The following is a 23,384-nucleotide window of genomic DNA, read 5'->3' as shown; positions in this document are numbered from 1 at the left end:
TATGCGACATTACGTGATGGCAGAGCTTCAGTTCATCCTTTGTCTTTTTTTTTTTTTTTTTTTTTTTTTTTTTTAATAAATAGGACAGGGGGAATGAATGAGAGAAAGAGGGGGAGAGAAAGAAAGAAAACCAAAGGGGAGAAGAGACGGTGAGAAGGGGGGGGAAGAGAGAGAAAAAAAAAAAAGAACTCCTGGGTCACCTGTATGGAGAAAAAAAAAACAAACAAACAAAAAAAACAAACAGAGGAGACAGCAAACAACAAAGAGCAACATAATAATAGAGAAAACAAAGCACCATCACAATAAACTAGCTAGTCATAGATATCAATATTTACTAAATAATAAACGATATTGTGCAGCACGCAAGATAGACAGCGCACAGTGTGCTTTGAGGCAGCAGCCAAGAAAGCTTTAGTCCGCGTCTGTGAATACCCATGTGTGCATACCTGTGTGGATCAGCATGCTTGCATTCCAAAGGTTTCTCCATGTAATGATCTGCTAGGGAGTGTGGGGGGGCCACAGCCCCGTCCTCCAGGGTGTGAAGCGGGTATGGAGGAGATCAAAACTCCAGACATCCAGAGGCCCCCAGAACACAAGAGACCATGGAAGACCAACAGAGGGGCAGCCGCGCCACTGTTCCAGTAAGAGCTGAGGAGAGTCCCAGATGAGGGCTCGCCCAGCAGCCGCGGAGCAGTAAGTCTGTTTAACTGATGGCAGCTGTAAAAACATTAAAGGCGAAATAATCAAACTGTATATAAAATTGAATATTTCTCCTACTGAGCTTGAGTTGAATTTAGTGAATAAGGAGTCAGTCTTTCTTCTTCTGGTGCATTCATCATATTTTCTGACCTGTTTACTCTTATCAGGCTAAAGGCATAACTTTTAGAGCACATAAAATCATAATTTAGAAGGTAAATACATGAAGCATTCATTTTGCAGTCTTTTTCACCATATAGAAACGTATTTTTTAGAATGTGATCAGCTATATTGGTGCAGTCTGGAAACAGGTTTTTCTTTATCTCGACAGTGTGAATGTGTATCAGACAACTGTCCACTTTGGTAACTGTAAAACCAACACTGTTTTCTTTTCATAAAATATCTGGACAGAGTCTGGACAATAATATTGAAATGTTTTATAAACATTGGCTGGTTCAGAATGAAAACCTTAGCTATCTTAAATATGTTGTGTAAAACAATTACCTGTATGTGTGTGTGTGTGTGTGTATGTGTGTGTGTGTGTGCTAGTCTATATTATTGTTGTGTGGTTTGTAAGCAGATTGTTGCTAAATGTTTTTAACTACTGCTGGCTCTAAACATTTAAACAGTTTGTGCAGTGTTGAATAGTAGTACTTTTTTCTAGCTTTTATAAATTGTACATCGTAATGTACGTACTATTTAACCACACTTTCAGCTACATCTGAAAGATCTGTAGAACTTAGAAGTGCTGGAGAAATTTTGGCCTACAAGTGAAAAAACAGTGGCTTGGCTAATGTGAGATTAGAGATATGACATAAAATATGTTCATATGTATTTGGAAGATCGTTGCCATGTAGACATAAGATATATTTTCACACAAAACCCCCGCAAAATACATATGGTACCTTTGTTCATGTGTTCTTCATATATATATATATATTTTTTTACACTCTAAAACCAAACAAATAAATAAATTAATTAATCTGTTGTATTCAAATAGACAGATCATCTTCTAGGCCACTATTTTATAATCTAATTATATTTTTAAAGAGCACATTGATAAATAGGGAGACATTTTTCGTTGAGACACTATTAATCAGATTAATCAAATACACAGTTACCGGCCAGTCCATTAGGCACACCTCCAAATATGGGGTTACACCCACTTTTGCCTCCAGAACGGCCTTAGTTCTTCATGGCATAGATTCAACATGATGTATGTATTTTTATATTTGAAATTTAGAACAAGTCTTTGAAAAAGATCTATCTAGCCATCCATTTTCTTAAGCTTATATCATTGTGTGTCACAGGGGGGCCCTCTGAATGAGGGTCACCAGTTTATTACATGGCTTGAAAAAAAGTCTCAGCAACATTAATTACACACCTGGCTTTTAACACGTTTCATCATCTACCTGTTGAATTCGGGTCCAGTTTTCACACAGTCTGAGCTCTGTACAGATAAAAAAAAAGGAAAAAGCTGTTTTATATTCAATAATGGTGTCCAGGCACTAAAGTGGGACAGTAATCCTTTGTGTTAGAAGCTTCTGTAGATTTGTTTTTCTGTGTGGCTGTGGCCAGCTAACCTGTGTTAGTTCTGAAGGTTACCACTCTTTCAGCCAACTGCAGTCTACAGTATATAGGCAGATAATATGTGAGCCATTAGAACTGCTAACCAACCCCTAGGTGGTACTGGTAAGACCAGTATAAAGGATAAATTTGGCTTTAGCGTTACTAAAGAGTGTTAAATTCAAACTGATGACTCCTCCTAAAGCTCTTCTACTGTAGAAGCAAGTCCTGTAGCTCAGCAGCTGTGCTATAATCTACTGTATACGGGTACTTTCTGGGGCAGTTGTCTAAAGGAAATTTCATTCCAGTGGTACTGTATCATAAAAACTGTGCATACAAAATATCTAGCCAATTCAGATACAAATACAGTGATACATTTCTAACACTATCCTTAGTGATTCAAAATTTTCCCATAATTTACAATTAATAATTATTCAGGGCTGTGTCTCTCTTTTATATCTCTGCTGTTATCCAAGTCTTAACCTGGTAGTGACCATGGATATCACAGTCTGTCCTTACTCCAGCATCCATCACCTGGAACTGTACCACAATACTACAAAGTACCCCATGTTCACTGTCCCACATAGCCTTTGAAAAACACAAAAGTACCACAATTTACCTTGCTCTCAGACATTATGTCATTGGGAAACAACCTACTTTAGAAACACATCAACTGTTCAGGTAAAAAACATAAATTACATTACACGCAATCTTTACGGATGAGGCATTCGTATCCTTGCCTTTCAAAATAATTTCTCGACATCTTCACTTACATCTTTTTCTATCGCCTTTGAGTGAACTTATCACAATGTAAGCTTTGTTTTGCCTCTCTGGAAACTACATAAACTCTACCTTTAGTTAGCACACAGACTGTAGTGACATTTATCGACCTGTGTGAATCATTGCATTTGAAATTAGGCACCACTTGAAGGAAAAAACTTCAGAATTACCATGACCACAGCTTTACTGGTGCATGCATGAACATTACAAGGATAAGATGAAAAACAAAGATGTTTGCAGTAGTGTTTTACTGTCTCTGTGGTATCAGCTGAAAAAAACTGGGTGTTCGATTTGATTACTCATTGCATTTTTCTCCTCTTATTAAAAAAGGTCTATTTAGTAAACAGTTTTTGTTTTTAAAGGTTTTTCTTAGGTTAATTCATGCATCTTGGGTTAACAATGAAGGAGGGTTCATGTGATACACTGATATTATAAAGCTATTAAATGGACGATGTAGTGACACTGTTCCTGGTTCCAAGGTCAAGTATGACGTCAGATTTTAGACAGCGTGGATGAAAAAGTGGATGTCCTTTACATGTTCAAAATGAAAAAGGGAATGTTTAAAGAGAAAAGAAAAGAGTTGTATAAAATAAATCTATCATTACATATCAAGACTGAACAATTCAGGTGAAGAATTAAAGGTAACCTTTATTTTCTTAAAAGCATTAGCAGAAAATTAAAATGTTCTCATGTCATTCAAGGGCACAGAAAAACTGCCATTTTTACTTTTTCAGACTCTCCTCTGGATCGGTGTAGTGACAATCAAAAGGCAAAACAGTTGTGAATTTATTAAGATTTTATTAAGTTTGTCTGTAAATGATGATTTTACCACAGTCACCTCACTGGTCATTGCTGCAGTAAATCCTAAGGAATGATTCTCATGTCAGTTTAACCAAATAGTAATAGGAAGACATGAAGAAATACATAAATAATATTGATCATATTAACATATGATTATCTCATTATAGATCATATTTAAAGAATGGCACATTGTTTAATAAAATCATTCAATTAACATTTACAAACCAAAGCTATGATTCAGTTCATCATACCAACACTTCAAAAAAAAAAAAAAAAAAAAAGCAAACCTTTTTGTTCCTGTTGTATCTAGTGGCAACAGTGGGTTATAAAAATAAATTACAGTGTAAATGTCAATATGATTTTTCACATGAAAAAATGTGTTATTACAAAATTTGTACAGTGCAGAGGTGTGATTCAAAAGTTCAGAAAACCTTTTTAAAGAAACAAAGAAAAAACAATAAAAACAACAAAGAAAAAACCAACAACATAAAAGATTTCAAGCTGGCCTCTGACCAATCCTTAGGATCACCATTCAGGGTCGCCACTGCTTTGATTTTTAAAGGCCAGTTCCCAGAACCTTTAGATCACACTCCACATGTTATACATAAAAATGTTGCCACAACTCTCAATGACATATGATACAAAATATTAAAAATATAAATTTGGACACTCGATAAGGAAGGTTTCTGAAAAGAAAAAAAAAGTTGAAAATACAGCAGAAAAATGTATTTTATAATCAATATTACCATATTGAGTTTTCCTTGGTTCTAACAGGTTTATAATACATAGCGCAGTTATCGTAATGCTGCATTTACTGCCTACATGAAAAACCCATATACAATATTTACAGTATCAGTACTTTGTAGAGGTCACAAACACTTCTGTATTGGGACAGCCAGATGGCTCAGATAAACACAGTGTTCAGGGTTTCAATTGATTGGATGCTTATTGCTTGACAAACTCCCTTCTGTCATTGTTTTTTAGTTACAGTTTACACCATCTGTATAATTCATACTGGCCTTAAAGTAACTAAGGTGTTAGATCTGTAAGAGTTTGTCAAGTAACTGTCAGTATTATTTTACTCAAAAAAGTTCTACAGCCTGAGGCCTTGACCACAAAATGTAATAATACAATGTAAGAGACAAAAACACTTGGTGTACAAAAACCTTTCATTTCCACTCTCTTCTTAATAAGTGCTCATTACAAAAGGATGAGTGTTTGCAAAATGGTGTTGCTTAAAACCATAACAGGCAATAGTCCCAAAAAGACTTTGATTTAAACATGAGGCACATTTGTGCAGGTGTAAATACCCTGTGCTGTCTTTTATTTAAAAGAAGAAGGATTTTCATAATAAATACACCATTATTTTTCTCCATGATTGTAAATGCAACATTTTAATGTGACAGAATTAATCAGGCATCAACTTCTCTCCCTTCTCCAACTATGGCATCAGAAACAGTCTACCGTATGCTAAAGGCACGTAAATTTTTTCACCACATGACAAATTTCCCAGCGATTCATCACATGAATATCAAGTATTCCACTAATAGCTCTGATATAAATTGTGATTAACAACAGATGTACGAATAGGTGGGGTTTAAAAAAGAGCTTTGTAATCAGACACAGTGAAAGCAGATAGCTCAATATACTCAGATGAAGGTAAACCTGAAAAAAATATGCTTCTTACTAATGAACTTTGGATGAGGAGCAATTTAAAATGTCAAATAATATGCTCAGTGCAAATGGCCACAAGAGAAATTTCAGAACTAGTCCTTGCTGTAGAGATGGGTTATCAGAACAAACATGAACAAGACAATCGTCAGAAGCAATAATATAGAAAATGAAATCATGGCCTAAACCATTTTCTTTAAGCAAAACTCCACATCCTCTCTGGTTCCATATTCTTATTTCTGACGTTTCTGTGGTTTCCTCTTCTGGTTTTGGACTGTAAATCAGATGATGAAGATGCCATCCCAAACTCAGGGAAACTACACATTTGTGCTCAGACTGTCTTTACGCAGTTTTTTTTACAATCACCTCTTGTTTGTGTGAATTCATTCAGGTTGTAGTTTTTGGTTGAATTCATCTCACTGGTTTATCTAGCCCGTTAGATGGGGACACAAAATAAATATCAGTGTTTTAAGGGGTTAAATTCCAAACAGACTGGAATGATGCAGCGCTACAGAGGATTGAGCCACTGGATTTAATGTTAGATTTTCCTTATAACTGTGTTAATTGTTAAATGCATCTGAGTTTGCTTCACTTTTCATGTTTATTCTAGAACACTGTGTTATCGAAGGATGATGGCAAGTTAAGCAGTTCAAGAGCCTTTTTCTCTGATTTGGTCAGAGGGAGGTCTTCGGCTGGAGTACATAAGATGGAGAACCTCTAACAAAGAAGAATATTGGTTTTAATAAAAGATGAAAGGAAACAGTTTTTTGGAAATTTATATTCATACACAAATAGCTCACCTGTCGCAGTGTACCAGGAGTGGTGCTCAGATTGTACAGCATCCAGAAGGGAACCATGAGCGTAGAGGAGAGTGTAAACCACCAGCCTAGAGCATAACCCCACCATGGATACTCTAGTGTGTTGTTGAACTTCAGTGGAGTGTATTTGACCAAGGAGAAAATAAACGTTCCCTGAAAATTACAATGGAAGAGGTAAATATGGAATAAATTACATACTACGTGGGGAATGGAAACCCATCTCATGAGGCTCCTAGTCCACAGTTTTTCTGCTTATGTTAACGCCAGTGGTGGCTCAGCGCTCTATGGTCATTGAGTCATTGAGTCAGCAGAGAGTCAGCAGAGTGTTGGAGACTTTTACACACTATGCAGTCAGCAACCTTGCTCTGTAACTTCATGTGGTCTGACGCCATCAGTTGCTGTGGTGCTTAACCTAACAATTTTCCAAAAGTAACACTTAGTCATGGAATATCTAGGAAGGAAGAAATTTCATGAATTTCATGACATGTTGCAAAGGTGGGACCCTATGACATTACCATGCTCAAATTCAGTAAGCTCTTCCCATTCATTCACAAATAATGGGAGACTGCATGGCTAGCTGCACACCCAAAACTGTTGGCTAGTAAATGCTAAAATGATACTTCCCCATCAAGGATTTTTGTCTTGGTTCATTACTAAAAATAACCAAATAATGTGATTTTACTTTGATGAATTATAAATGCTGGAACAAATACTGACATTTTTTACTTTCAGATGGAGAGTTTTTTTTTTACCAGCTCACAGAATTAATCCTAACTTAAGTAATGAAGTCAGTCAGAGTTAATAACATATTGCACTAACAGCTACCATTTAGGTCAGCAAAACTGATGATCACCTACTAGATAAGAGAGCTTGTCTCGATTAATAATGTCTGTCTGACATTACTGACATGTGCTGTGCAAGAATGGGCGGGAAGACCTGCAGAGCATTACTAACTTTTGCTGCAACTCACCGTGCAAATTACTGGAGTGACATATTTCAAACAGTACTTTATTAGGGGTAAAGGCTTGTATCCAATCATGTCCTCTAAGTTGTCATAAAATCGGTCTGCACCTGTGAAAAGATGGAAACACAGAGTTGAGGAAAAATTTGTTTCATTATGAAGACACTTTGATATTTTTGTAATTCATGAACTTACCATATACCCATCCAACACCTACAGACTGCAGTACGGCAATGAGAAGTAAAGTCATTCCACTGCAGGCATAGTAGTCAAACACCTGGAAGATGTATAGTCCACCCTGTGTGTGGAGCAGTTTCATTAGCTTTCGAGCTTTAGCATATAAAATAAATGCAGTTATTGTGACAAACATGTGACTTTTAAATTTGTTCTTACCTCTGTAACCATCACAAGGCCGATGAGGAAACTGACAACACTGACAGCAAGCAGCAAGAGTTTACGTCGGTGGCCGACATGGAAGAAGGCTGGATTCATGTCGGAAATGGCTGTTGTGAGAGCTTCCAAACCCACAAACTGAAACACAAACCTCTAAGTTATATACTTACCATTAAAAATGCATAATTTTTGCTCAAGATTAAACTGTTTTAATCTGCATCTCAATAGAGATCCTGCGCCAGGCCTGAGCCAGATAACAATCATATTTAGTGGAACGTAAGTAAGTTTAAAATTGTTTTTAAAAAAATTTAAATTTCCATTTCAATTTATTTCAGTTGTCCCTCCCCCTTCACCCCCCCCCACCAAAAAACCCCAAAACAAAACAAAACAAAACAGAGCTTACCTCACTGTCCAGCCCCAGCAAGATGATCATAACGAAAAAAAATACTGCCCAGATCTGAGGAAAAGGCATCATGGCGACGGCTCGAGGATAGGCAATGAATGCCAAGCCAGGACCTGCAGAGAATAAGAGAATACAGTGGAAACGGAAGCCCAACCTGCTACTAACCAGTTATACCTAACAGAGGTCGGTGAGAGTATACACGCATATATTGATTGTAAGGTGTAAAGTGTAGCTGGCATTTATCCTCTTCTAAAAACAGATGAGAAATGCCATCCACTGCACATACAAAGACAAGCTTGTAACATTCTCCCATACGAACATGTAAATAATATTACATCCATAAATGCTGTCAGGTCTAAATTGTTCATTGTAAAGCTCCTTGTATCTTTTCACACTTTCTTTTATAAACTCACCTGACTCTGCCACTTTGGATATATCTGTGTTCTGCTCATATGCCATGAATCCAAGTGCAGAGAATATGGCAAAGCCAGCAACAAAGCTGGTCCCACTGTTCAGAAGGCACAAATACACACAATCCCTAAAATAAAAAGAGAACAAATTACATCAAATTATTTTGTATTAAAGTCAGTAAGGGTTTATAATAATAATAATAATAATAATAATGGATTGCATTTATATAGCGATTTTCGAGACCCTCAAAGCGCTTTACAATTCCACTATTCATTCACTCTCACATTCACACACTGGTGGAGGCAGCTACAGCTGTAGCCACAGCTGCCCTGGGGCAGACTGACAGAAGCGAGGCTGCCATATCGCGCCATCGGCCCTGTCATGGTCCTGAGTCTGACAACTCAGTGTTTTGTGTTTCTTTATATTATTCTATGTTCTTGTTTATTCTGTTATGTCTTTTGTTTAGGTTTGTTATGTGTTAGGGTTTTGTTTCATGCATGTCTGTGTTCCCTCTGTCTATCCATGGTGTCACTGTGTCTGCTCGTGAGTCTGTCTGTTAAGTTCAGTGTCTTGTCTGGTCCTCTGTGTCTGTTAGTTTCCTGTTTTATTCTGAAGGTCCTTGTCTCATGTGAGTGTGTTCAAATTACGTTTCCCCTGTCTCGTCATCTGTCCAGGTGTGTTCCCCTCCTGTCTCCCATCCCTTGATTACTGCTGTGTGTATTTAAGCCCTGTGTCTTCTCCCACATGTTGCCGGTTCGTCTGTGTTAATTCCCTGTGTTTCCTCCAGCGCTCCAGTTAGCGCTTCAGGTTTGTTTTGTTAGTTTTTTCCAGTTTAGGTTTTGTTTAGTTTCCTCCGCTCCTCTGCCGTTTCTGTTTGTATCTCCACCTTCTCAATAAAAACTCCCCTGTATCTCAGCTGCCTGCATCTTGGGTCCTCATTAAATTCCACACGGCTCATCCTGCAAGCCTTGATAGGCCCCTCTGGCCAACACCAGCAGGCGATAGGTGAAGTGTCTTGCCCAAGGACACAACGACCAAGACAGACAGAGCAGGGGATCGAACTGGCAACCTTCTGGTTACAAGATGAGCTTCCCAATCCCCTGAACCACGGTTTGCATGTTTCTTGCCTAACTGTGACACACAACCTGTTTTTTTCCATATCAGTAGCTCATGGCATGACACATGACTCAAGGGAGATATTTTTGGATAATGGTAAATAGAAGAAGAAAGTTATTAGTGTTAGTGAAAAGCATTAAAGAAACCTGCTTTTTCCAGTTTTGTCATAATGATTTTATATGTTTTATGTTACATTCTTCTTCTTTCATTAAAACTGTGATATTTTGTGATATTCTTACATTAAAAAACAAAAAACATTTTACTTACTTGTAGCAGTCATTGTTGTACTTATTATAGCTGCCAAGTGCAATTAGACACCCAATGCAAATAGCATAGGAATAAAATATTTGTGTGCCAGCATCCATCCACACCTGCAAAAGAAAAAAAGGTCATTTCTCCACCCCTACATTCAATTACATGAGAATTTTTTTTTTATTGTGTGTGTGTGTGTGTGTGTGTGTGTGTGTGTGTGTTGGACTGCACATAGTGCATCTGTACAGAACATTTGCTAATGTTTTACCCTATGTGACATCAGCAAAGCAATCATCTGCAAATGCACTGAAAGTTTTAACACAGTCTAACACACATAAGTAACCCATCACTGTTTGTAAGAAGTTTGATGATGCAACATGGTTATGCAGGAGTTAAAGAGTAAAACCACATTTTATTTAGAGTGGGAAGTCATGAATGGTGTTTGTACCTGGGGATCAGCGAGACGAGATGGATCTGGGTACAGGTAAAACTTGATCCCATCTATGGCCCCAGGCAACGTGAGTCCACGAACAAGCAACACCACCAGCATCACATATGGAAATGTGGCAGTAAAATAAACTACCTGCAGAGGAGGAATGATGTGGCCAAGTTATGAACATTCACTGCCGATATTATGTAATCACACTCACTCTGTGCTTCAGAACATACACCGAACACTGCTTAACCTCACATTGAAGCTTTAGTTTCACACAGTGTATCTCAAACTAAACACATGCTGCTGATTTTTTCTTTATTCTTGCCACCCAGGGAAAACTGCAGTTCACTACTCCTTAAGTCTAACGCACAGTTTAAATTTTCAAGAAAGCAAATTGCAGCTTTAGATTAAAGAAAATCTTTCTGACAGCTTCTTTTGCCTTTTTAATGCTGGCACAACACTGTTGGCAGCTAAATGCTGTCTGCACATTACCTTGTTCAAAATACTAAATCTTGCAGGATTTGCAGCTCTCAGCAAGTAACGTCATGTTCACCGTTTATTTAGTTGGCATGCTAACAGTTAATCAACAAATACAGAGTACATCTGCAGATGAAGAGGATCAAAAGAAGATCAGAAAACTGATTACAGTTCAACTTCATATCATGAAACTCACTGCTATCTGGCATAGATACTACTATCAAATCAGGTCTAAGTGCAACACTCCCATTTATTTTTAAATGGGGTAATCAAATTTAATTAGTAAGTATGTTTCAATGATTACATACCTTATATAACTATTTTAGCATAAAATCCAGCATATAGCCGTGTAAATCTTTCTGCTTTAGTGGTACAAAGAGTGCAACAAGTTGAAAGAGGAAGTTTTTACTGATATCACAGGTCTGCAACTTTGTATTCTGCTTTTGTATTTATTAAAAATAAACACCGTCATTGTTGCATAAAATACAATCTCTTATCTGCCCTGCCCTGGTGTGCGTATGTAGCTCATGTCCACCCTCAATAAATACATAAACAGTGACAATCAATGAATGGGAAGGAAAGGGGACAAAGGATAAAGCCAGGGAAGCAAAGATGATTACTAAGAAACATGTTTGTGGCATGTTCTTCATGATATTTCAGAAAGATACTTCATCTCCATCTATTTTAACCTGGCCTGCTGCTGGTTGTACCTTTAATTTAAGTGCAGTGGGAACAAAAGTTTGGGCTTAGCTTGATATCTTTGAATCATAAAGGACTGTAATAATGTTGGCTCATATTTATGGTTAGCCTTAAACTGTGTACAATCACATCCTGTCTCTAATAGGTAATTAAACTATAAAGATAGAGGCATGTTTGGTGTGTAACATATTACTGTGTTTTTAGGCACTAGCAGATTCTGTTATTTGTTACACTGTGTACCAGAAGGAAATAAAAGTATTAAGCCCATGTCTTACCTTCCCAGTAGACTTGACACCTTTCCACACACAAAAGTAACAGATGATCCAGGACAACAAAAGGCACAAAGCCAACTCCCATCGAATATTGCCCAACTCATTGATGCTTCCAGTTATATTCAAAACTCTTCGCCTGCAGTTGACAGTTAGTGATGGTCATAACTCACAAATGCCGATTCACTTGTCCAAATAATGCCTTAAAAGTTTTTGGATTTTGGAAAAGTTACTCACTCCCAAAACTCTCTCACTGGTGAAGTTGCATTTTCATGTACAGTCATGTTGAAATAATCAGCCTTTCTGTCAAATTCCACACAGGTTTCTGAGAAATGTCAACAAGTGAATTAAAGCACAAACAAAGAAAGGTCATATAACACATCTTGTCAAAGCCTTGGTCTGTGTTAACAAAGATCTTCAGTTACATTTTGGTATTTTGTTTTCTTTTTTATTCTTACATATAAGCTGTGCTAGTGTTCTACTGATTTTTACTACATAAGCTTTTCTATTCACATAACAAATTGGTTCTTCATTTGTAGTTTGCTATATTAAATAAAACGTGTGACTACAGAAGGTGTTTTCTACTTTATGTTTGCTGAAGGAGGGGGTGGAGGGATTATTTCAGTGTCTCCACCAATTACATAAAAAAAACAATAAATAATAAAAATCTAAGTTTGTGTGACTGCATTAGATTGCTGACAGTTGTTTATTTGTGTGCGTGTGTGATTGTTGTTCACTGGCTTTAGTATTCTGTCCCCCTGAGAGGGAAACTCACTTGCGTGAAGTGCTGAATAAAGCCACAAGGTGGTGCCTCTTTCATTTTACTGGGTTGAAAGAGAAGGTTGAGAGTTTTACTCAGTTACCAAGTGGTGCTGCAAGCATTCCCACTAAATTAATGGCAATGACCAGTAGTTGACTTGACTATGGCCAACTGGAAAGTGCTGTGGTGAGTAAAGACTTTGTTGGTGTTGCCATAAAATTGTTATCAGTTTGCTGGTGTACACCAAGTAAGGCTTTTCTGTGGTTCTCATAACTAGATTTTAAGTAAGCATACACCTATTTTTATTTATTTATTAAGAATATTTATATGTGGCATCCCATGACAGTACCATTCATAGGATGCCACATTCAGTGAGCTCTTTGGAACCACCCATTCTTTCACAAATGTTGTAAGGGCAGGCGGCATGGCTAGGTGTAGCCCAATACTTTTGTCCATATAGTGCATGTAGCAGCTAGCTACATGGTAAAAAGATACTTCCGAATAAAATGTTTTTTCCTGAGGAGGTTTGGATCTCTGCAGTTACTGAGTCAGCAGAGTGTTGGTGACTTTTAAACCTAAAAGCCTCCATACCTGATGGCCCTGCTCTGTAACTTTACGTGGATGAGCTGCTCTGTTTCCCAAACATTTCCACTTTCCAATAATTCCACTTATAGTTGTCTGTGGAATACCTACATGAGAAGAAGCGGCACTTGGTACACTGGTGTTATGTTATGACACTCAGTGAGCTCTTTAGAATGTGCCATTCTTTCAAAAATTATTTGCAAAGACAGACTGCATAATTAGGTGCTTGATTTTATACACCTGTGGCAATGGGACTGAAAACTGAAGTGTGGCCTGCAATTTTTTTTATCCATATACTGTATAAAGCAATGTAAAATTGTCAGTGCTAAAATACACTTAAATTTTTCAACTGCTATTATTAATAAATATCAGCATGAGTGAAGAATACTGAGTGCTAGTCCTTCATAAGATAAAATGTTTCCAGCCTTTGCTCTATAGACACAAAAAAACCCTCAGTGCCAACATTGTGCCAGAATCGAATAAAACCCTCAAACAGCCAATTTTATGACATTAAAAGCAACCTAACCTGTAAAAAATGGAAACCAGCTAGTATCATGATGAGTCCCCCAAAGCTTGTTAAAATGCAGTGAGTCATAATTGCTCTCATGATGTTTAGCTACTTCTTTGTTTTTGCATTTCTAATCACATAGTGGGACTTACCAGTGTTCCAGCTGTTTTTGCAGCTTGCCCAGGGAAGCTCAGAATTGAAAGAGGAGAAGAGATATAGGAATGCCCAGGCTAATATGATAATGTAATAAATGCTGGAGTATAAAACAACCACTTCACTGCAATAACCAAGGCCTGAAAAACAACAAAAAGGGAACAAATTAAACACTTAAAAGGAGGCAAATTCACATACATATAGAATAATTAAAGAAACGCACTGTGTCCAGTATGTTAATATAAATACTTGTTAACAACCCAACGCACTTTGAAAAATAAATACATATTTAAATGATGGCATATATTTAAATTACATAAACGAGGTTTTGTGCCAAAGTAAATGTAGTGCAGTGAACAATTGTAGAGGGGAAACACAGACAACAAGTAAGAAAGGAGCTAATAGTATACAAGTCCCCTGGCTGGCAATCAAAGAAGAGGTAATGTTCAACCAGTGTAAGTAATGTGAAAGATGAAACCCCTGATGCAGATCTGCGAGTTTCTTAAAAAAGCTTTTGTCTTTCCAATAATCAGAAAAGGAGCTTTGTTAAACTTTAAAGTTTAAGTTTGTTACACAACTGTTGCATAAGTGTCAGACTCAAAACTCAGGTTTCCTGGAATACAGCATCTGATCGTTTACAGTATAATGTTCTAGGGGGAAAATAGTTTTGTAAGAAAATGAGGAATTATAATAAAAATTCATAATTTCTCATCAAATGCTACAACAGCAGGAAAATGTGAGTAAAATGTGCAGTTTGTGATTAAAATATGCATTTAAAAACATACTAATATTTTCCACAGGTTTTCTATTTATAATTAGATTCAGCTTCATTAATTAATTAAAGACCTTGTCATAGCTTGTTAGCATACAGTATGATCTTAACTTCTTTATTGGTAGTCTGATAAATGAAAACTTCCAAAAAAATTTTAAGAGAGAGATTTTTACCTTCAAAAAGGGGGCAAATTTTCTTCCAGCAGGTAATCCCTCCCTGCTTCGTGTACTGGCCAAGAGACGTCTCCAGCAGAAACAAGGGTATGCCGCAGGCGAAGAGGAAGAGTATATACGGGATGAAGAACACCCCTGGACAAAATCCAAAGTTGCACCACATAAGTTGTTTGTATTGATCGATTCAACTGTTTTATTAATCCAGGGTTATCACACTGACACAGGTCAATCCCGGGGGAGATCAACACTGGCTTACTTTGCATCTAATCTCTAAATAAGATAGACATTGTTTTAGTTCATTTTAAAAAGACCTTTCTTTTAAAACTTAATTTGTGTTTTGTTACTTTCTGAAATATTTTTCTTCCAAATGTAATTATTTTTGGAAATCTAAAAATACTCCAGGCTTTGTCTCGCTGTGTGGAGTTTGCATGTTCTGTTTGTGCCTGGGTGCCAGAGGGAAAACTTTGCCCTCTGGGTAATCTGGCTTCCACCAACAGTCCAAAGACATGCTTGTTAGGTTAATTGGTGACTAGTGTGAATGTGAGCATGAATGGTTGTCTCTTTGTGTTAGCCCTGTGATAATCTGGCAGCATGTGCGGGATGCATTCTGCCTCTCTCTCAGTGACAGCTGGGATAGACTCCAGACTCCCTACAACCCTGAATTGGATAAAAAGTTAAGAAACTGGATGGATTCACTTGATTATCTTTTCCTAACTATGATGTAAATTCCTTTAAAACGATCTTTCTCTGCCACTCTACACAAATGTCAAACTGACAGGATTTTTAAACAAATGCAGCTAAGATAGAATTAAAAATGAAAAACAGATTAAAGTAACTGTGTCGATTATGTTCCTTTGAGTTCTTTTAAATTGATATATTTTGAACTAAAATATAAAATTTGGCTTAGTTATACAGAAATAAACAAAAGGGAAGCTGACACAGAAATGCAGTTCCTCCAAATTTATTTTTAAAAGGCCCAAAGGAAACATTAACAGCCTAATATAAACAGTGGTTCTGGGCTCTGTAGTTAAGTTCATGTAATCAGCTAATTAACATTAACATTAAAAAATATGTATAATTATGGGGATGGCTGCTGAACTATCACTTAGTTATGCTGCTATAGAATCAGGATGCTGGGCGAGTGAGCAAGTTTATCTTCTCTCTTCTATAGTTTGTGTTTTGTTCTGCCTCGTTAAGCCCTTTTTTTTCTTTTCTCTTTACCATCACCCCAAACCGCCTGAGGCCAATGGATGCCCCTCCCCGAGTTTGGTTCTGCCGCTTTCTTCTGTTAAAATGGAGTTCCTTCCCACTGCCACCCAATGCTTACTTCACAGGGTGGTCCCCTGTGGAGTTTTCTCTCTAACATTGTAAGGTCTTCACCTTAAAAGTTCCCTGAGGTGAATGTTTTGTGATTTGTTGCAACATAAATAAAACTGAATTGAAAAAAGCTGAATTCAACTGAAAGTTGTACTGAAAGAGATTCTGAGAATGTGTTTAATTTAACCCTTTTAACCATTAAGTATAAATACATACAGTTCAGTACAATGCATCTTGCTGATAAAGTCTATCACCCATTGTTAGAGATAGCTTATAACTTATGGGGTCTTTAAGGAAGCTCCAGACTTCAAAACAGCTTTCTGCAAACCAGTGATCCCAAGTTCATTATTTGGAGACGGTAAAACTGGAAAAGAGGAGCTAAATAGGTAGACAGCCACAGCACAATATAGTGTCTGTTTGTTCACTATTTTGATACTCACCTCCTCCATTTTTGTAGCATAGGTAAGGAAACCGCCACACATTTCCCAGCCCTATGATCTGCCCAGCAACAGCCAAGAGGAACTCAATTTTGCTAGACCACTGTCCTCTCGTATGGGTGCTGGGTTCAGGTTCGGCTGTGCCCTTATCCAGCTTGAAGTTGTCATCTGGATCATGGGGCTTTTCCATTATCCTTTAACAAGAAGGGAAGAAAGCCCATTTAGGTACATTTGATCACATTTTTGACCAAAACAGATGATTTGGAAGGCGCAAAATTTGATATTCCAGAGACCATCTGGTTATCTGCACACATCAGTGCCAAGTAAGCCACACAATAACAAAATCACCAATCACTTCAGGAATAGTGATGTGAGTTAATTACAGGACATTAGCGTTCATTATCAGCACAATGCCAGCAGTCTTGCTGCATTAGGTCAGAAAAGGGTCGGTGCAGCTTGGTATGAGAATAAATCTTTTCATCAATGTTGCTTTTGTGTGGCTGGCTAGGATTTGATGTGGGAGTGAAGCAGACAGACTGGAAAATATGTGTGCTACGACAGTAGTAAGAAGGTTCAAATGCTGAGATGCTAAAAAACAGCTTTTCTAAAGTATTTTATGGATCATTTAATGAGCCAACCAAGAGAAAAAAAACTAACACTAGATGCTGGAGTATGGCAATTACAGTATGTGTTGCTTTTATGTGGCAGGTAAACACTAGAATAGCAAAAGAAAAGCTTTATAGTCTTTAAAGCTTGTGTACAGGAAAGCTTGTCTAATCACTATGGATACTAAAACCTAATCTTCCTGGCTAATGCCAACATTGTTATTTTTGAGTAAAAAAATGTGTGATAAATGGATATGTCCATAATTATTATGAAATGTAAATAAAATCTTTTTTTTTTCATATTGTGCTCACAGTCATGTATATTCTGATAAAAATAGTTGAATATTTTGCAGTCAGTTCTCTTAGATATGTCACAATATGGAAAATTCTAGATGACCTGAAATCAAGTTGAACTTCTTGCAGTGTAAGTGTTGGTTGTTCGGTATGGGTGTGGATGCAGTAGCTAGACAATTGTATATGAATGACACCTAGCTCTGACGTAATCTGAATTTACAGAATTGTAGTAACAGGCTTTTTAACTCGAAGGCTGTAAGGCTGAAACAGAACACATGTGCCTTTCTGATGCTGTGCAGATTTTAGCATTGTGAGGACTGTGTGGCTGGTTTCACAGCTTTAGTTTGTTCTTTGTTGTCCAGATTAGTCGATGAGTTCAACTCGAAGCATTTTCTGAACACTTTGGTTTCTTTTTACTCAGAGAAGCCATGTGATCCTAAACGGATCCATATTTTGGTGTTGGGCTCTGAACTAAGGCATATATCAATGGGGGAAAAATTGCTCAGCTATCATATTAGAATTTTGCAAAATGTCTGATAAGTAAAAGCACAGGACTTTTCCTTTTTGATAAATTTCTAGTTTGGACCAGACTGAATGACCCTGAACGATGTCTTATTTATGCCATGGATAACCCAGCCCAGACTTCCCATGACATACTGAGAACTATCAAACTCTTTTCTTTTACTTCATATAAATGTTCAAATATGCTGCTACTGCATTAATGCTCCTTATATTTCTCATCTCTTTTCTCTCACTCCAATAGGTTGTGGCAGATTGCAGCTAATCATAGGTCTTGTTCAATTAACATTAATAAAAGATTATATAGCATTGACTATAAAATTATAACACGGTATAAATTAATGGTTCGCATAACCTTTTTCTGTCTTCTTTTGCCTTCTCTGCAACATTTCTGTCTCCTTTGCGTGAGAAGAGACCGAGATAAAAGGAAGATAATACTACTCACGCCAACTTTAACTCCCTAACAAGTCTTATGATAATAGTTTTACTTAGTGATGGGATTAAACATTCAGTGGGACTAATTTATCAGTTAGTTTTGTTCCCTTAATTCTCTGTTCAGTTAGTGACGTCACTGCAAACTGCTGAAAACTAATGTTCTAACTTTATGTGGTCTTTCTTGGCACCGCCTTCTGACTGTTAGCTCAGCTGAGTCATAGTTCAGCAACGTTACCAAAGTGAAGTCATCGTGTGTGCTGTGATTATATTTTTATAGACCTGGACTTTAAAAACAACCTGGGTGGAAGTTACTCAGGGGGCTGACACTATTGCTTAAGAAGATTCAGGGCCAGTTTATCCACAGCATGTGTACAAATGCTTTCATCAACTATAAGGTGCAAATAAACATATCTTTATGTCTTTGAGAATAGTAAAATGCATGTTTTTGAAAGAACTTTATTTACTGTAAAAAAAAAAAAATCAAAGATAATAGAAAGTTTATAGTTTATAGAAAGGCTACAGTGTAGTCAGGCATAATATAATATTCACCTGATTCACTACTATACAGGGTGGGCCATTTATATGGATACACCGTAATAAAATGGGAATAGTTGGTGATATTAAAGTCCTGTTTGTGGCACATTAGTATATGTGAGGGGGCAAACTCCTCAAGATGGGTGGTGACCATGGTGGCCATTTAGGCCATTGTTTTTCTTGTGACATTACCATTAAGTTTGGTGTGTCACATGGCCCTCTTCCTATTGGAAAAAACAAAAGTTGTATCCAAGATGGTCGATTCACGAGCTTAAATATAGAGTGCACTGGTAGAATTTTAAGGTGTAATTTTATCTAAGGATAAATTAAGAATGATATTGCTCAGTTAAGTTGCAGTTTACATCAAGCACCTGCCAAAGTCATTCTCACAGAATAACACACAATTTTTTGCCTCCATCATCACGACAGGGGATGTTAAATCCAATCAGATTGGATTCAGTCTATTCTGATTTAATTGAACAAATTTTGTAAAGAATTTCCCATGAACTGTTTAGGAATTACAATTATTTTTAGACAGAGCCCCCCAGTTCAACAGACTCAAAATTAACTGGGCAAACTAACAAAATTATAAATATAGGGACTGTTTTAAATACTTGGATGAAAATCCTTTGGAGCCAGTGCTTGGATTAAGATTAGAACCAATGAACTTCACTGAATGTTGTGTTTCTGCCAAGGTGTTTACTGCAGCTGCTTTCAGTTGCTTGTGGGTCTTCCTGTCTTTAGTTCTGTCTTCATCAACTGAAAGGCATGCCAGAACATGAGCTGCATCATTTTTAAACCGATAACATGGCCTGGCCTTTTATGTACACTTAAAGTTAAACTTCATTTCATACGTCCAAAGTCTAATCTGGTCATCTTGCTCAAGTGTTATCAGTACCTTATTTTAAACTCTGAATTTACATTCACTGAAAGCATCACTTGATTGTAGACCTTGAGTATGATAGATTTATCTCCTCAGTGTTATTGACTTAGCTACATGTTGCAAAGCTGTTTTTTCCTAACAATGGAAAGAATGTTCCAGGTTGTTCCATAAATGAAATTTTCCCTCTGACAGGTTTATTTTAATTTCCCAGCCTAATGATGGTCTTCTTTAGTTGCACTGATTTCACTTTGTACCTCACATTGAGAGTACAATGAAACAAAACTAAATGACTAAATGGAAGCCGACATTTGGCCATTTAAAAATAAATGTTACAAAATTGTAAAATTGTAATGTTACAAAATTGTAATCAGTTCATTAGTAAGTCCAAGTGAACATTTGTGCCGGACATAATAAAACTGACTCCAGGAGTTCCCGAGATATCACATTTAGAAGAATGGGACAGGTGTGAGGTCATAATTATATTGACCTTTGACCATTAAAATCTAATCAGTCCTTCCATGCATCCAAGTAAGCTTTATCTGTGTTTCAAGAGTTAACAAATGTGACAGAATGAGATATGCATATATGCACCACCTACATCGAGGGCACACGGATTAGAAAAGCATGGCTGAGTGGTTGCAAAGAAAGGGAGAGTAGTGTTGACTGAAGAGGAATGGGCATTATAGTGGGGATACAGGACAGCTACAAGTACCTGGGTATCCCACAGGCCAACAGAGACTTTGGTGAAGATCCATGAATGTCAACCACGGATTTGAGGTGTGTCAGAACCATTCAGTATGAAACATAGGAGTCTGTGAATACATTAGGAAGATGTATCTCAGGCCCTCTAAGATGAGCTGCTTCAAGCAGTGGAGCAGAAGGAAGTATCATGGAAGACCAAGCTGCTGCATGGCATGTAGCATCCACAGATAGAAGAAGTGGCAGATAACAAAGAATCTTAATATTTGCTAGAAAAGGCTGCCTTAAAAGGACAGCACAGAACAGAAAGGAGTCTGCCACAACTAACAAGATCCAAGTTGGAGACTGAGCAAAAATGCCCCAGAGACCGTCCAGTGCACAGTAGCAGAATTTAAGATGCAAGGATACAGTGAGAAAAAACAACCAAGTGGCTGAGAAAGTCTACAGGAACATCTGTGCCACATATGGATTAGAAGTCCCCAGTTTCTAAATAAATAACAGGGCTCAGACCCAGTGGGTCTTTGAGTTTCTGACAGACAAGCAGCTGTTGACAAACCAACCATATGCAGAATGATTGTTGACAAGAAACAGAACACCGCAGGTGTGATAGATGCAGCAATCCCAGATGACAGCAACATCAGAAAGAAGGAGAAAAATAAGTCAGTACCGGAGGCTGAAGAAACAACTAAAGTACATGGAACCACTTTGGTAACATCCAAAATGGTCCCAGTGGTAACAGGAGGGTTAGCAGCTGGAAAGGTGGCTGCAACAGATTCCAGACACACAAAAAGAACATAGTCCTAGGAACAGCTAGGGTACTTCACAGACCTCCCAGAGGATCTGAACTTCAAGACAGATACCAACTGCATATATACACATATATATACATACTGTCACTATACACATTGTACACTGACAACAGCAGTTTTGATTTTAGAAAAAAGAAAAACTTATCATACCCTATATCACTACCTGCTGCAAACATTATCTAGAAGAAAAAACAATTTCATTATCTTTTACAGTTTTGTCCAAGTAACCCTTTCAGCGCTTATTATTATGCAAGCTGTTCCAATATTTGCGCAATAGTGGTGGGTGTATTTGGTAGCTTTTTGTAGCCATGATCACAGAGCAGCTGAGATGTTACGCTAAAGGGGAAATAACTAAACCTCGCTGCAGCGTAACCGGTAACCTTTGCCCTACATTATACAGCAACAAGCTCTAAGGCTTAACTGCAGCTATAAACACTAATTTGTTTACTGTAGGGGAAAGTACAACAGCAGAAGAGTCCACTCACACTCAAAACAAAGAAGAAGCATAAAGAAAAACTTCACATAACGTAAAGGAATACCTAGGGAAAAAAATGTCTCACGTCTGCAGTAATTCTTTATGTTTCCATTCCGGGTTAACTCATCAGGAGCTTTCTGAGTCAAATACTAATGGTCCAGATCTTCCAGTCTCAACAAGACAAGTGCAATTCCCAGAAGTGACCGCAAGTGAGTCCATGAGTGGAGAAGTGACAGTGTGAGCGGTGACAATGACAGACAACCAAAAGGAACCACAGGGACAGAGAAAGGAGGCGGGTTGTTTCTGAATGACGAGGCGGAGGCTGTTCCCTAGACCACATGGCCTCTCAGTAAAGGCAACTGGAGGCGGCTGGTTGGTTTGCATGTTAGCCATGCTAAGCTGCATAGGTGCCTCTGTTTGGATCATACGTCGTCGTCAGTGAATGCACCAGCGCTCTGGTCGTGAAAGCGAGTTTGTTTCTCGGTGCCTCAGCGACACCATGAGGTCGATAGCATGAACAACAGGTGAAGCAAATCGCAAGATTTAAACCTTCCCTAAGCTGGGCAGACACTGCGATTTTTTCAGTCGCGCGATTCAGCTCCTGCTCAAACTGTACGATTGCATCGCAGGGGTTAGAAGTTCATAGGTGACGATGCAGGGTCTCACACTATACGGCCCGATGCTCTGATGCGACCTGAGTGCTCACACTGTGCGTACATAAATGAAGGTTATAATAGAAATTCTGTCGCTCGCTCTCCCTCTCCGTCAACTTTGCTAAATTGCTAATGAAAAACATTGATCAGGCAGCTGTGATTGAGCAGCAGTGTAGATCCAACTATTTTCACGGTTGTTGTGTCGTGATCATTTTGTGAGGCCACATCGAAAAGGCTCGGATGAGCTTTCCAAAGTTCTACAAGTTGTGCCTCCATCGCTTGTGTCCAGATCACACGCGTGCAGTGTGACAAACTGCGGTGACACCCTCGCGACCAAGCGATTGATGATCGGGAGCTCGTCGTGAGGTGTTAATCGCGTCTCGTTACCCCACGTATACTACACGATGCACGACGCACGATGAAGGCCAAAATCGGGCCGATCGCCAAAACGGTCGCACGACTCAAAAATCGGCTCAAAATGGGCCAAAAATCGCAGCCCAGCATAATGCAGGGAGTATAAAGAAAGACAATTTAGTTTTGATTGAGCGGCAGAAAAAAGTCAAACTTCACTCATAAGAAACGGAATTGTAATCATACAGGGTTTAATCATTAATTAGGTTTCCTAAGAGGCCACGTGAAAAAACTAACTGTTGTGAAGGGCCCCACTAGAAAGCTGAACTCACTTTTGCTCACCGTTAGATTATTGGTGCGGCCCTTCACAACAGTCACAGTTTCTCATTTGTGTCTCTGTGAAAGTTTACTCCCCACCCCAGATTTAATCACTATCAGTATCAGCTCCCAGCTCATTTTAGAGACATGCCAGGTTTTCTTATTGAGATGGGAGTTTTGTTCAAAATTCAGCCAAGTTTCAAGAATTGATTTTGCTTTTTGAAAATCTTTAGATATAGTTTTTATTTGGTTCAGTTTTCTTTTAGTTATAATAATTATTCTTATACCGGGGTGTGAGTCGAGGAAGTGCTTGGAATGATGAACCCGTTTCACTAAACTATAAACTGTTGATAAATAA

The 23,384-nt window shown here is 37.9% G+C and overlaps 1 protein-coding gene across 4 annotated transcripts; it reads right to left on the bottom strand.

Annotated features, from left to right (window-relative positions):
• Positions 1-3,806: 3,806 nt before the first annotated feature.
• Positions 3,807-22,124, bottom strand: LOC146670189 (sodium- and chloride-dependent GABA transporter 2-like). Of its 4 annotated transcripts, none has more exons than XM_085407002.1 (16): positions 21,769-22,124; positions 20,434-20,459; positions 16,455-16,645; positions 14,698-14,832; positions 13,752-13,892; positions 11,987-12,074; positions 11,756-11,888; positions 10,317-10,451; positions 9,884-9,987; positions 8,503-8,627; positions 8,090-8,202; positions 7,687-7,824; positions 7,489-7,591; positions 7,303-7,403; positions 6,315-6,485; positions 3,807-6,231 (listed from the first exon to the last, which is right to left on the bottom strand). In XM_085407002.1, the coding sequence occupies exons 3-16, from the start codon at positions 16,639-16,641 to the stop codon at positions 6,121-6,123; spliced, it is 1,785 nt and encodes a 594-aa protein (XP_085263128.1). In that variant the 5' UTR covers positions 16,642-16,645; positions 20,434-20,459; positions 21,769-22,124; the 3' UTR covers positions 3,807-6,120. The 4 variants fall into 4 exon arrangements, with proteins under 4 accessions (XP_085263128.1, XP_085263130.1, XP_085263127.1 ...); XM_085407004.1 differs by having other exon boundaries at positions 21,790-22,124; XM_085407001.1 differs by lacking the exon at positions 20,434-20,459.
• Positions 22,125-23,384: the final 1,260 nt, after the last annotated feature.

Source organism: Rhamphochromis longiceps, linkage group LG5 (assembly GCF_057381845.1).
Source record: "Rhamphochromis longiceps isolate RC_006_pf linkage group LG5, R_longiceps_female_GT1.1, whole genome shotgun sequence".
Lineage (NCBI taxonomy): Eukaryota > Metazoa > Chordata > Actinopteri > Cichliformes > Cichlidae > Rhamphochromis > Rhamphochromis longiceps.
Note: the sequence above shows the minus strand (reverse complement) of the source record. Positions and strands in the feature narration are given on the sequence as shown.

Coding starts and splice junctions, on each gene's coding strand:
- LOC146670189 (XM_085407002.1), bottom strand. CDS start 16,641: ATGGAAAAGCCCCATGATCCAGATGACAACTTCAAGCTGGATAAGGGC. Junction 13,893..14,697: donor AATTTGCCCCCTTTTTGAAG/GTAAAAATCTCT, acceptor GTTGTTTTTCAG/GCCTTGGTTATTGCAGTGAA. Junction 7,592..7,686: donor GCCTTGTGATGGTTACAGAG/GTAAGAACAAAT, acceptor CTCCACACACAG/GGTGGACTATACATCTTCCA.